This window comes from Trichosurus vulpecula, chromosome 8 (assembly GCF_011100635.1).
Source record: "Trichosurus vulpecula isolate mTriVul1 chromosome 8, mTriVul1.pri, whole genome shotgun sequence".
NCBI classification, from domain to species: Eukaryota; Metazoa; Chordata; class Mammalia; order Diprotodontia; family Phalangeridae; genus Trichosurus; species Trichosurus vulpecula.
The window spans coordinates 13,850,512-13,864,868 of NC_050580.1; the positions used below are offsets into that span (position 1 = coordinate 13,850,512).

Below are 14,357 nucleotides of genomic sequence, written 5' to 3' on the forward strand. Positions count from 1 at the left end.
AGACATTAGCAGAGTTACAGGCAGAAGAAAGCCAGAGAGCAAGGACCCTCGACAGTCCTCAGCCTGAATGATGAAGGTAGTCACTAGGTCTATGATGGGCTGGATGGAATTCAGCCGTGGGCCAAAGAGTAGGAAGTTCTTCCTCAGCCCCACAGCTGGCTCAGTGTCTCGCCTGGGTGCTCACCCTCTGACTTCAGCTCATGGTCCCCTTCCTTTCACAGGAGGAAGTAGGAATTGGAAGGCCTCTCTTTTGACATCAGAATGATGTGGCTGACAGTCTCTTGGCCTGCCAGCTGAGGGGATCGAATGTCAACACTCTTACTGAAAATGGACTTTTCTTTTTGTTTTAGGGGGCTACCATTTACATATGGAAGTTGGGAGGCATCCCTTGTCATAGCTGCAGGCTTCCCAGTCATCATCCCAAGAGTCGTTTCACCTTCACAAACAAACTCAGCCCAAGGTTAGCGTAGGATGCCACGTGTCTGCTGCCCCTTGACGAGCCACCTCTACTGTCCAGAAGAATAAAATTAAGCAGCCAGCCCTTCTTTCAGTGCTTGTTGAGTTCCTACTCTGTAAGACACAGTGCTAGGCACCAGGGGAGGTATAAGCAAATGCTACATTCGTGACCTCTCCTCTCACAAAGTTTACAGTCTAGGAGGGATGATGCATGTGCACACACACAGAGATAATGTAAGTTAGAACATCACTTCCTAAGAGGAGAGCAAAATCAGTCAGGCAAACATTGATTTAGCACTTACTGTGTGCCAAGCACTGTGTTAAGGGGTAGGGCTACAAAGACAGTCCCTGCCTTAAGGAGCTTACATGCTCGCCAGGAGAGCCACCATGGGCCTATATTCCAAATATAAATTGTTTGGGGATGAGGGAGGGGGGACATCACTAACCTTTATTTTAAATATATTCCTTCCCTTCCCTGACCCAGACCCTGTTAGAGTGAATGAAAGGAGAGGAAAAAAATGAAAAGCAATTTGTTTGGCAAAACAAACCAGGCCATCCATCCAGGCTGGCTGTGTGCTTGGCATTCCAAACCCGTAGTCATCCACCTCTGCCAAGGAAGGAAGGTGCATTTGTCCAGACGTTCTCCAGGGCCAGGCTTGGTCATTCGAATCACATAATTTTCAGGGGTTTTGTTTTTGTCTTTTCTTTTTTCCTCTTCTGTCCATTTCCACCGTTGCTGTCCTTTATGGATATAGGTTTCCTGGTTCTGCTTCCTTCACTAGGCGGCAGTTTTTGGGAATCTTCCCACGCTTCTCTGGATTCATCATATTAATCCTTTCTTAGAGCCCAGTACTGTTCTGTCCCATCCACGTACCCTAGTTTATTCAGCCGTCCCCCACGTTTTGACGGTGCCCAGAGTAGTGAAATAAGTGAGGGTGTACCAGCTAAGTGCTGGAATTGTCTACCATTTGAAGGGAGCTGCACACATAACAGGATTATTTCTGCTCCTTCCCATGGCACAGTGAGGTCACCTTACCCTGCTCTGGAGAGTGTTAAGACCTTGTTAGACCATTTAACTAAAGATCCCTCACTTGGGTCAGGGATGAATGGGTTTTATAGATGTCATTATCATATCAAAAGAAAAGGAAAAAAGAAATCCCATTTTCCCCCCAGGTAGCTATGAGAGTAAATACAAAGAGAGATTTCCTCAGGCCCCTCGAACAGTCCTATATGGAAAATGGCCCTGAGTCCTGCCTCTATGAAGGGTGCAGTTAGCCTCCTAATTGGCCTCCCTGCCTCCAGCCTCTCTCTTCCTCTGTACACAGTTGCCAGAGAGAGTTTCCTAATAACCCTGCCATCTTCTCCCTTGTGCCTCCCTCCCACCCCCACCTCCTGTGGCTCCTATGAGCTCCAGGGTCCCAACCACCCAGTCATTTCTTTTGCATTTAAAAGTCTTCCCAGCCTGGACCTTCCTTCCCGCTGCTTGACTCTCCAGCCACACTGGCCTCCTTGCATGTCTTTCATTTTTGGATAGTCCCAGTGAGGTTTATTTTTAAAGAGTTTCTGTGCAGCACCACTTTGATGTATTTTAAAAACTCCTACTTGATGTTCTGCAGATAATAATATTAATCATTTAATTTAATAGTAATTGATAATAAAAAAATTTATACAGCACTTACTGTGTGCCAGGTGCCGTGTGCTAAGTACTTTACAGATAGGATCTTGTTGGATGCTCACAGTGGCCCTCACAGTCGGTGCTATTTATTATCTCCATTTTACAGAGGAAACTGAGGCAGGCAGAGCTGCCGTAACAGTAGCAGTAACCTGCCAGGTTCACAAGCGAGTGAGTGTCTGAGGCCAGATTTGACCTCGGGTCCTCCTGGCTCGGCACACCCGACCTTCCTCCTGTCTTTGTGCTAACTGTCTCCTGCCTGAGATGCCCTCCATCTTCATTCTGCGCGTGCAGTCCTGCTTTTTTGTGTGTGTCTATTTTTTAAAAATTTATTTATTTAATTTATTTAATATTTTAGTTTTCAGCATTGATTTTCACAAGAGTTTGAATTACAAATTTTCTCCCCATTTCTACCCTCCCCCCCACTCCAAGATGGCATATATTCTGGTTGCCCCATTCCCCAGTCAGCCTTCCCTTCTGTCACCCCACTTCGCCCCCCACCCCCATCCCCTTTTTCCTTACTTTCTTGTAGGGCAAGATAGCTTTCTATCCCCATTGCCTGTATATCTTATTTTGTAGTTGCATGCAAAAACTTTTTTTTTGAACATCTGTTTTTAAAACTTTGAGTTCCAAATTCTCTCCCCTCTTCCCTCCCTACCCACCCTCCCTCAGAAGGCAAGCAATTCAGCATAGGCCACATGTGTATCATTATGCAAAACCCTTCTACAATACTCATGCTGTGAAAGACTAACTATATTTTGCTCCTTCTTATCCTATCCCCCTTTATTCAATTTTCTCCCTTGACCCTGTCCCTTTTCGAAAGTGTTTATTTTTGATTACCTCCTCCTCCTATCTGCCTGCCCTTCTATTGTCTCCCCCCTTTTTTATCTCCTTCCTCCTTTCCTGTGGGGTAAGATACCCATTTGAGTGTGTATGTTATTCCCTCCTCAGGTCAAATCTGATGAGAGCAAGATTCACTCATTCCCCCTCACCTGCCCCTTCTCCCCTTCCTACAGAACTGCTTTTTCTTGCCACTTTTATTGAGATAATTTACCCCATTCTATCTCTCCCTTTCTCCCTCTCAATATATTCTTCTCTCATTCCTTAATTTTATTTTTTTTGTTTTAGATATCATCCCTTCATATTCAACTCACCCTGTGCCCTCTGTCTATATATATATATATATATATATATATATATATATATATATGTATGTATGTATGTATGTATGTATGTATGTATATTCCCTTCAGCTACCCTAATACTGAGGTCTCATGAATTATACACATCATCTTTCCATGTAGGAATGTAAACAACACAGTTCAACTTTAGTAAGTCCCTTACAAATTCTCTTTCTTGTTTACCTTTTCATGCTTCTCTTGATTCTTGTGTTTGAAAGTTAAATTTTCTATTCAGCTCTGGTCTTTTCAGTCCTGCTTTCTTACTGACATCCCTCTTTGGATGACCTTGAGTTCACTTTGACGGAACCTGCAAAAAGTGAACTTTCAGGGTCTGGGGTTTTTTCTTGTATCCCTTCTGTTTCACGCAGTGTCCAGCATATACTAAGTGCTTACTAAATGCTGCAACTGTGAAGAGAGTGTCAGATTAAAGGGTTCCTGAAACTGTGGGTAGAGAACTGGAAAGGACCTCAGCCCTGATTTTACAGATGAAGAAGCTAAGGCCAGATAGATCATAAGAAAAGGGTCCGGAAGGGGTCTCACTACAATTAAGAGCACCAAGGCTCAGGGAAATGAAATTATTTGCTGAAAGTAATGCAGGCAGAAAGCATCAAAGGCAGGACTTGAATCTAGAACCTTGGTGACTTGGGGTCAGTCATTGTCCTCTCTGGACCCTGGCTTCTTCTCCTGTCAGATGAGGGGCTTAGAATATGCGGCTGTGACCTCTGCTTCCAGCTCAGTCTCATGATTTCACTTTTCTTTTCCAAAAGTGGCAGGAAAAATAAACATTGACCTTGTAGGTGACGCAGATGGGTAAACATTGACTGGAAGGCCTTAGATCAAGTGCTTAAGAAGCTTATGTGACATTTGAAAGGACTAGTTTTGTCCTGCTTCTAGAGGGTAGAGAGCCATTGACAGTGGCTCTCTGTAAGAAAAAAATGATTCCATTTGACCAGTATCCGTTCGGCACCTACTGTGTGCAGAATACTATGCTAGGCACTGAGAATGGATGCAGAGTTGAAATAAGACAGTCCCTGATCCTGTGGAGAGAATGGATTGGCAGGGGAGGAGTATTGGGGAGTAGGGTGGTTGGGGAACTTCTACAAAAGATGAAAATTGATTTGAGTCTTTGAGGGAGCTATGGAGGTTGAGTAGGGTGAGCATTCTCTGCATGAGGAACAGCCAGGAGGCCAGTATAACAGGATCTCAGGGGTACAATGAAGGCATTAGGTTAGGTGGCCTCTGACTCCTCCAGCTCTGGCTTTATCAGTCCTGTGATGTGACCCTAAGGGATACATAGAATTATTTCCCAGTGTTTGTTTCTTTTAAGAATATTTTTTAATTTTACTGACATCTTTGCCTCTATGTGACTTTTATTTCCCAGTATATCTCTCCCCTCTCGCTTTTCTTACCCATCAAGCCCTCCCTTGTAACAAAGAATCACAAAGAAAGAGGGACGGAAAAAGCAGTTCGGCAAAACCGGCCAACACAGCAACTGAACCCGACAGTGTAATGCATAGGTATTAACAAGGGAGAAGGCTGAGGGAGGGTGTTCTAAGTATACTTCAATGCAGTGAGCATCTATTATGCACCTGCTGTATGTCAGGCACTGGGCTAGGTGCTGGGGTACAAAGACAAGGCGATTTTGGGGGTGGTGCTAAAAATGAGGAGGGTGAGTGGGTCAGGAAGGGCTTCACAGAGCAGGTAACTGCTGAACCGAGCCTAGAAGGGAGCTAGAGGTGGAAGTGAGAAGGAAGATCATTCCAGACATGGGGGATGGGCTATACAAAGGCACAGAGGTGGTAGCAGAATAGTATGAGCAAAGACAGAGGCAATAAAACGTAGAGTGTGTTCATTGATCACTCTGGCTGGAGCACAGAGTATAGCATGAGGAAAAGTAATAAGATAAGGCTGGAAAGGTATTATAGAAGCTCACAATTTAAGGAGACTATTTAGTCCAACAAGATTCTCTTGCATGGTGTCCCTGACAAATGTTCATTCAAACTTTGCTCAAGGTTGTCTAGTGGCGACCCATGGAAGTACACAAGTGCTCCTGATTGTTAGGAAGTTTTAGGGAACATTGAGGCTAAATGAGCCTCTTTGCAACATCCACCCACTGCGCCTAAGCTGGCCCTCTGGGGCCTGAAAGAATAAGTCTAATTCCTCTTCTGCGTGATGATCTTTCAGATTCTTGAAGACAGCCCCCATTGCCCCTTGAGTGTTCTTTTCTCTAGGCTAAATCCCTCAAATAGAAACACAGTGATTTTGTACGCAGCTCCTTCACCAGACCTCCTTTGGTGGGAACTCAAGATCCTTCACCATCAATCAATCATCCAATATTCATTTAAGTGCATACTCTCTGCTAGTGCTAAGGACACAAACCCAGGGAATGAAGGGCTGCTCTGAGAGTAGTCCAGAATACTTTGGGTCAGGTAGCATCAAAAAGTCCAGAGATCTCAATTTCAAGAGATAATTTATTCAGTAGGCAATAGAGAGCCACCCAGGATTTCTGAGCATGGAGATGTGAGTAGATACATCTTGGTGTAACAGAAAAATGGGGTTGGGGCTGAAGAAGTAGAGTCTCAGAATCTCTGGTTCCCTTCAAGACTCAGCTCAGGTGCCGCCTTCCCCTACCAGTTCCTACTACCCTCCTTCCCAAAATTACCTCATTTATTTTGCATCGTCTCCCTGTACATACTGATTCGTGTACTTGTGTTCTCCTTCAGTGTGACGGAGGCCCTTTGAGAGAAGGGACTATTTCATTTTTGTCCTTGTACCCCCAATGTCTGGCACATAGTGGGCCCTTAATAAATGCTTGTTGATTGATTACCGTACATTGCAGTCAGTGTAGTGCCCTGTGTCTTCCCTCTAGTAACTGTATTTTTTTCTTTCTTGAGTGGAAGAAAATGAATGTACATGAATTACAGTGAACTGATGCCCCTTGTTTCTCTTTTCCTGCAGCTTTTTGGAGACTGGGAAGCTCACCTACGGAGGATCATGAAGCTGATAGCTGGGGGTGGCCTGTCCATCACAGGCTCCCACAAAATGTGTGGAGACTATCTCTACAGTGGCCATACAGTCATGTTAACCATGACTTACTTATTTATCAAAGAGTGTAAGTCCAAAGCTACCTTTCTTTCCATTTAGGATCCTTTTTGAACTGACTTTACCCACAGTGTGTCCCTGGGAAATATACCTGAGAGGTCGGGGAAGGTGTGAGGCTAGCATCTAGGTTGGAGGATGACCGCCCGGTGCTCACTTTTCCACGGCAGGTTTTGTTTCCCTGAGTGCCATCCTCTGTACAGCATGGAGTGGAGTTGAGGAGTAGATGGGGCAAGCTAACAACAAAACTGTTATTCCTGATGGCTGCTGCCGTGGGAGATGTAGAGAGAAAGCACCACACACATGCATCATGACCAGCGTCAGCTCCTTTTGTGGTTGGAAAAAAGAAAGACTATTGCCGCAGGGAGAAAGCAGCCCAGCCTAATTATGGCCTCCAGTGCCTGGAAGCAACGGCCCTAAGTGTCCTCCACTCATAATTAGGCTTTGCTGTTGGGGACTGTACTGGAGGAAACCTCCTTCTACCTGCACTGACACTCAGTGCCCAGTGCTTGTCTTAGACACGGAAGACAGGCTGTGACCCTAAGGTGCGCAGTCACTGCATGTTGAATTACATTTCATCTAGCAAGGCCCTGAAAGGCAAAGCCTGATTGTGAGTGGAGGATGAGGACAGCTAGGGTCCATCGTTCCAGGCACTAAGGGACAGTGTCAGGCCGGGCTGCTTGCTCCCCTTGGCCACTGCTTCTCGTGTATGAGGAATAGCAGATCAGCCTGATGGCCTGGACCGGAGAGAACATGGCAGAGTTTACGGGTGATGGCCTTTCAGTGTCCCATAGAGCAGTTGTGTTGTATCCTAGAGCCATGAAGCTCCTTGGGCCAGGGAGGGAAATAAACCAACTAGAGCGTTGGGAATATCGTTATCACCTTGTGGAGGGTGGATTAAAGAGCGAGGAGGAAGCTCTGTGCAGAGACTAGTTTGGGGATTCCTCTTCTCTGAAGTGGCGGTAGTGGTACACACACAGGACTTTGCACATAAAATTCATTCATTCATACTTTATGGGATTATTGGAACATAGATTTAGATCTGGAAGATCCGAGGACCCTGAAGGTCCTTCATTTTGCATGTGAAGGATGTAGGCTGCTGGGCCTGAACGATGGCTGCTATTGCATGAAGGGAGGGAAGAGAAAAAATGCAGATGTTGAAGTTGCACGATGGTGATTGGCTATGGGGCCAGAAGGACAGGAAGAGTCAAGGCGCAATCCTGGCCTCCTGAGGGGTGAGGTTCTTCTCAACACAAACGAGGAGACTTGGAGGAGGAAGGGGCCGCTTCTCCAGGGACGCTTGGTGAGCCTCCTCCTTCGATGAGCCTTTGGTGACAGTAGATGAGAGCGGCTCAGTCCTTGTCAACATCTGCGTGAGCACATGCGCCTAGAGCAATGGGTATCAGTGTCTGTACAGAGCATTGGCTCCAAAGCGTGGTTAAAGGCAATCCGATTATTTTCATTGTGGTATGAGGAAAATTAATTAAACTGTTTAAAGATCTGGATTATAATGGCTAGCCTGAATGTGCAGCAGGGAGAATGAGAAGGATGTTTGGTTTTAGGTCAAAGAGACTGGGTTCGAACCCTGGTAAGGCCAGTGCTCTCTTCTCTCCAAGCCCCAGTGTCCTCAAATCTATATAATGTCTGTCACTTAGTAAGCATTCATTATGCCCCTAGTATGTGTCAGGCACTTTGCTAAGTCCTGGGACAATGAAACTTCGTAATATTGTAGAGTCAGAACTAGAAGGCACCTTAGAGGCCATCGGATCCAACTCCCCCTTTTCTCCTCTCCCTAATTTCCCCACCTCACCCCAATTTATGGAAGCAGAAAACTGATGAAGAAGAAATTCTGCATCAGCAGAATTCAGAGGTTTTCAGGTCTTCTTACTCCAAATCCAGAGATCTTTTCTACTGTTCCACCACCAAGGAGAGTTCCAGAGAGCCAAGTGGAAAAAGAGCGTGTCACATAAGGGGTGTATGTCTGAAGCCACTTCCTAGGGAAGATAAGCACGAACTTGAGTGCTAGGTGGATGGAGAGTCCCGGGACTCAGATTCAAATCCCAGCCTACCTCTTAGACCTTGGGAATGGCCCTCCCTCTTCTAGGCCTTCATCAGTCAAATGAAGTGATTGGACCCAATGATGTCTAAGGTTCCTTCTAGCTCTAATAATAATATAATATTAACACCAACAGCAGTGACAATGATGATTCTGATAGCTAGCATGTACGTAGCACCGTGAAATGATTTCTATGACTCATCTCCTTAAATCCTCACAACAACCCTGGGAGGTTGGTGCTATGATTATCCTCATTTTGTGGGAGAGGGAATCGAGGGTCAGAGAAGTGAAATGACTTGGCCAGGGTCATATGGTTAGTAAGTGTCTGAGACAGCTTTCCAACTGAGGCTATCCTAATCCAATTCCATCCCCCTGCTGACTAAATATTTGATATGTCATATCTAGAGTTCTTAACTGGTTTTGTGCCTTGGACCCCTTTGACAATCTTGTGAAGTCTACACACCCCCGTTAGAATAGTATTTTTTTTTTTGCCTTCCTTCGTAATTGAAGGGCGTGCTAAATTTCAGAGATAATAACATTAAGATATAATTTTTCCCCATCCAATTTGGTGGGGCCCCAAAATGCATCTGCAGACTCCTTGGTTGTCTGGGGGTTCCAGGTTGAGAACTCCTGTGCTAAATCATAGGTGAGTTGCAACTTGCATCAATGAAGGGTTTCTATCCTATCACTCCCTGATGTTGATAAAATCACAGATCCTTTATATTTTCATTTCTTTCCTTACAATGTTACTCTAAATAAGATGCTTTGTGAACTTTAAAGTGTTACAGAAATGTATTTATTAGTCACTTTTTAAAAAAGTCTTTACCTTTGGTTGACTTTGGTGTCTCTGTGTATTTGCTTTGGATGGCGCGACCTTTAAGATTCCTTCCAGCTGTAAATCTGCAGCCCTAAGGTCCCATGAATAAACTCTTTTTGTTCTGAGCTGAAGTATAGATAAGCCAGGGGAGGAGGAAGGGTGGCCTAGTGGGTTTGGGTTCCACGCTTGTCTGGGACTGGACTTGGCCATCATGGTGGGACTGTGTTGGGACCATGTGACTGTGGAGGCTTTCTGCTCATTCCAGATTCCCCTCGGCGCCTCTGGTGGTACCACTGGTTCTGCTGGATTCTCAGCTTCTCCGGGGTCTTCTGTATCCTCTTGGCACATGAACACTACACTGTGGATGTCGTCGTGGCTTACTACATCACTACCAGACTTTTCTGGTGGTATCACACAATGGCGAATCAGCAAGTAAGTCTTGATTCTCACCTGTCCCCACCTCACCTGTTGTTTCATTTTAGATTCTCCTGCTCCAGGTTTCATGCCTCTTGGGGTTCTGGAGGCCTAGGAGACATTTCCCTTAAAGGAGAATCACAAAGAAACAGGTGGCAGATGGTGTGGAAGAAAGGACATTGGTCTTGGGTTTAGATCTAGATTCAAGACTCAGCTTAGCTCATCATTAGCTACCTGACCCACCACAATCTTTTCTTCTATCTGGAGCCCAGTCTTCTCCAGGGGCATAGTGGAAAGAGTGTTGGCTTTAGAGGTAGACATCTTGGTTTCCTATTCTGGCTCTGGCATTAGCTGTGTGCCTTTGGGTGAGCCCTTTCCTTCCTAGGATCCCTTTTCCCTCATTTATTAAATGAGAGGGTTAGAGTATATGGAAGATATTTAATAAATTTTTGGTGGTTGATTGCTTCTAGCTCAAAAGCTAGAAGGAAATGGAGCTAGGTGTCCTGAATTTCCTTCTGGCTCTGATACATCACTCATGGTCCCCAAGGTCCCTGTCTTTGCTTCTCCAGACAGGGTACCTTGTCTCAAGGTAGAGCTCAACTAAAAGCTCTTTGGTTTGTTTTGTTTTTTTTTAATTTTCCTGTAGGATATCTAGAAATGTGGCCTGATATAGGAAATCATTTCCCTTCCAAGAGTCACATCTTATGCTCTCTTGTCTATGAAAATGGTTTGTTGAGACTGTCTCCTTAACTGATGCATTTTTCTTCAGAGACTTAGCCTTTTTCAACTTTCAGGGAAGCAGTATTGCCTAGACAGTTGGTGTGATATTTCTAGCCAGTCACTGAAAGAATTAATGGAACTTCCTTCATGCTGGTTTTTTTGTCATAGATAGGTTCTGCACATGCAGATCTCTCAGGATGGGGGCTTGTAGCTAAGAGCTAGGCTAGGGTGAAAATCAGGGCATGCTAGGGATTGATGAATTGCATTTCTAGACCTGGCCACTTCCTTCTTTGTTATTTCAGGTGCTAAAAGAAGCTTCCCAAATGAACCTCCTGGCGAGAGTATGGTGGTATAAGCCCTTCCAGTACTTTGAAAAGAATGTCCAAGGAATTGTACCTCGATCTTATCACTGGCCTTTCCCCTGGCCTGCGGTCCACCTCAGTAGACAAGTCAAATACAGTCGCTTGGTGAATGATACATAACAGCTGTTCAAAGTTGAGGAAGAGGAGCTGTCCAAAGTACTAAGGACTCCAATGAGAGAAATCGCCATAAAATCAAGCCTCCCTAATCCTTTGATCTTTCAACAGTTACCTTGACTTAACCTAGTGAGTTACCTGGTCAGCACTGTGATCTTTTTTTTTCTCTCCAAAGGACCTGCGTTGGACAACAATAAAGAGAACTTAACTTATCATGCACTGTATGCATTTCTCGTTGATAGGTTGGGGATTTACATGACCCATGACCATGCTCCTTTGTATCTGATGCGGCAGCATAAACATAAGCTTTTATATCCTCAGTTCTGGTCTTTCCAGCCCCGCCTGGAAATAAAGCGTATTATTTTCTTGGGAAAACATACTTTTCATATCTCTTTGCCCCAAAGATTGGGCTGTAAGCCATTTTCTAGCAAACGTCTATATGAAGGTTTCTAAGCACCTGAACGGAATTCCATTCAGAGCTCTTTCTACCTGTTGCGCTGATAGTCAAGTGAAAAAACAAAAAAAGGTAGATGCGGAAAGGTTTGGTAACTTTTGATTTTGTAACAATCAGCAGTGATGGTGTCAAAAAAAAGTGCAAAAAAAAAAACAAACCACAGATTCTGTTGTAAAGTGATTTTCTAAGTATTTCCTAACTTTATTTTTCAAAATGACTATGAAATCTAAATTTAAAGATTTTTACATGTCAGAGAGAGGAGAGTGAATACTTAAAAGTGCTTCTTGGCAGAAAGATTTGTCCATGTTTCTAGTGCCTTTCTTGTCTTGATTGTATGGTCAGTAGGCGATCTTAAATGTTTTTATTTGAAATAAAAGTATTCCACAAAGCCACAATGATCTGTATACATGACTCAATATTGCATCTCTAGCTAAAATGAATCAAAGTCTCCTTCTGGTGAGGAAATTGCTATGTATTGAAGAGTAGGGAGGGGACACATTCTCCTGTCTGTGCCTGTTCGCCTACTTTGACCAGGTGACAGGGATGTATCTCCCTTGAATTCTTTTATTGTCTCTTTGGTAGCTGGATTTTAAAGAGTCCATAAGAACAGCCATGAATCCATTCCCTTTTTCTAGAAAGGGGTTACAAATGATCTCGATTGAAAACTTGAACATCGAAAATCAGTATGCCCCTCCTCCTGATCATGCAGTTGGCCAAATAACAGCGACAATGACAAAAAGAACGAGAGGTGTGTTTCTTTAAGATATACTTGTGCAGAAACTGCATGTAATTCCAAGTCTCACTCCGGCCAGACACTGGTTTGGGGAGGTATTCTATCCTGTCCTTGCCAACGTGCAGAACAAACTAGTTTTTTAAGAATGAAGAAGTCTATATATCCATTCTGTATTTTACGTGCAGCAGAATTCTCTTCTGTAGGGTTTTTTTTGTGTATTCACAAGGTGATATTTGTATTGTAAAACAATAATGGTGAAGGAAATAAAGGCTTTTAAAAAAACAATCTAGTTTGCTCTTTCATTTCTGAAAGTTTTATCTCTTGCAGTGGGAGAGGAGCTTCTGGTGGAGTATGGAGGCTACTCTCAACCTTGAGCATACCTACAAAAATTTTCATGTCTGTTTTTTAAAAACAGAAACCATTTTCTAGTAATCTCTGCCGCTCCCTATTACAACAACGGAAAACAAAATAGTTAAGAAAAACCATCTTGGTACAGTGGCCGAAACTGACAAGTGTGTATGACATTCTTCACGTGTGTCCACCACTTCTCTACTGAGAGCAAAGTGCTGGAGCACCTGGAACCAATTGTGCGGCACCGTGGAAAAAAATACTGGACTTGGAGTCACAGCACTTGAGTTCACATCCCAGCTGGGTCACTTGTTACTTGTGTGATGTTGGCCAAATCACTTAACCTCTTTGTGCCTCAGTTTCTTTTTTTGTAAAATGAAGAGTTTGGGCTAAATGACCTCTGACATCTGTTCTAGTGCTAAGGCCTATGATCTTAGGACTTTAATGCTCTTTTTAAAATGACAGAAAGGTAGTTTGGAGGTTGAAATTGGGAAGTTGGAACTTAAGGTTGGCTGTGATTTCAAACCTACTTTTGTGTATTAGTATAGTAGGTACAGTAGGTAACCAGCTGGCCTCATTGTCAGGAAGTTCTGGGTTCGAGTGTGGCATGTTTTGGCTGAGGGACCCTGGGCAAGTCCCTTTAAGTGACTCAAGCAAATCTTTAATACTATGTATGAATTATAGAGAAAGTGCCCATTTGCATGGTGGAGGGGGTTTCCTCTTCTGGAACTCCTTACACTAATAAAACCACACCCTGGGTTCAGTTTGAAATGAAAAAGTAATGGCCCTACTAAAGTCTTCCTTGGATGACTTATTGAGGTGTAGATGGACTCCTGGGTTCTTGAAGTCTGGGCCCACAGAGTATGGGCTCTGGCTGGTCATGCTGTGCTTGGAGGACTTTCAGGGTGGGTGGGACCAGTGGTAAGCTATAGGTCAGTTCATTGACTGTCATCTAAGTTATAGAGGCCTGTGAGGCTCTGAGTCCCCAGGCCAATGAAGTCATCAGTGCTTGATGCCACATAGAGGTGAGGGAATAGAGTAGATAATCACATTTTTATTTGTGTGTGTATGGGCGGGGAGGTGGTAGCCAGTAAGGGGTCATCCAGGGATCTAGTTGTTCTTCATTCTGGTTTTTTTTTTTTAATGAGATTATCTTTTTTTTTTTTTCTGTCCTCAGTAACCTCCAGCTAATGGGTGATTTTCTGAATCCACAAAAATGATAACCAATAGATTAAGCTGAGGCCACAGCTCATGGTCATCTGTCATGCTTAACTAACTTTCTGTAAGCATTTGCAGTTTGGAATTTGTCCAGTTCATTCTCAGGAAAGTAACTGATGTTCGCTCTCTCTCCCTGCCTCTGGCCCCCGGTAGCCAGGAACAATGTTGATTGGAATAACTTTGCCCTTAAACCACTAACATGGGAGGACTAGTAAATGGAGCTTTGGAAGGCAAGGAAACAAGCATCGAAGATGAAGGACTGGGAGGGAAAGAACACTTCCTCTTTCTTTAATGGTTCAGGATTCCCAAAGCCCTTTGCTGCCGGAATAGAGCTCCTTGTGAATAGAGATGGTTTCATTCTTTGTCCTTGTATTCCCCATCACCTCGCCTGGTGCTGGGCACACAATTGGCACTTAATAAATGTTTACTGACTAGTGGTGCAAGTATTATGGTTCTACTTTTTTCATAGGAGGAAGCCAGCTCAGAGAGATGGACTGGCTTGGTTAGGGTGGCACGACTGGTGAATGAAGGAACTGGAATTTGAACCCAGGTCTGTACTAGACTTCATTTTGTGCACTAATATTAGAAAAAAAGGAAATGGAGAGCACCCTCTCCGTGATGGTAGCATTGTCATTCCTGACTTAGAGTCTAAAGAGGATACTAGTCTGAAAGGAGAGGCTTCTGGGTGCATGTAGTAGCATTTCAGGGGCAAA

At 44.1% G+C, this 14,357-nt stretch overlaps 1 protein-coding gene across 1 annotated transcript in view; it reads left to right on the forward strand.

The window, feature by feature from the left end:
- The window catches only part of SGMS1 (sphingomyelin synthase 1), a 28,768-nt gene extending 16,405 nt beyond the window's left edge, over positions 1 to 12,363 (forward strand). The window contains exons 3-5 of the mRNA XM_036736007.1: positions 6,268 to 6,421; positions 9,547 to 9,713; positions 10,718 to 12,363. Coding sequence (XP_036591902.1) covers positions 6,268 to 6,421; positions 9,547 to 9,713; positions 10,718 to 10,897 — 501 coding nt within the window. The 3' untranslated portion in view covers positions 10,898 to 12,363. The remainder of the gene's footprint in view (positions 1 to 6,267; positions 6,422 to 9,546; positions 9,714 to 10,717) is intronic.
- Positions 12,364 to 14,357: the final 1,994 nt, after the last annotated feature.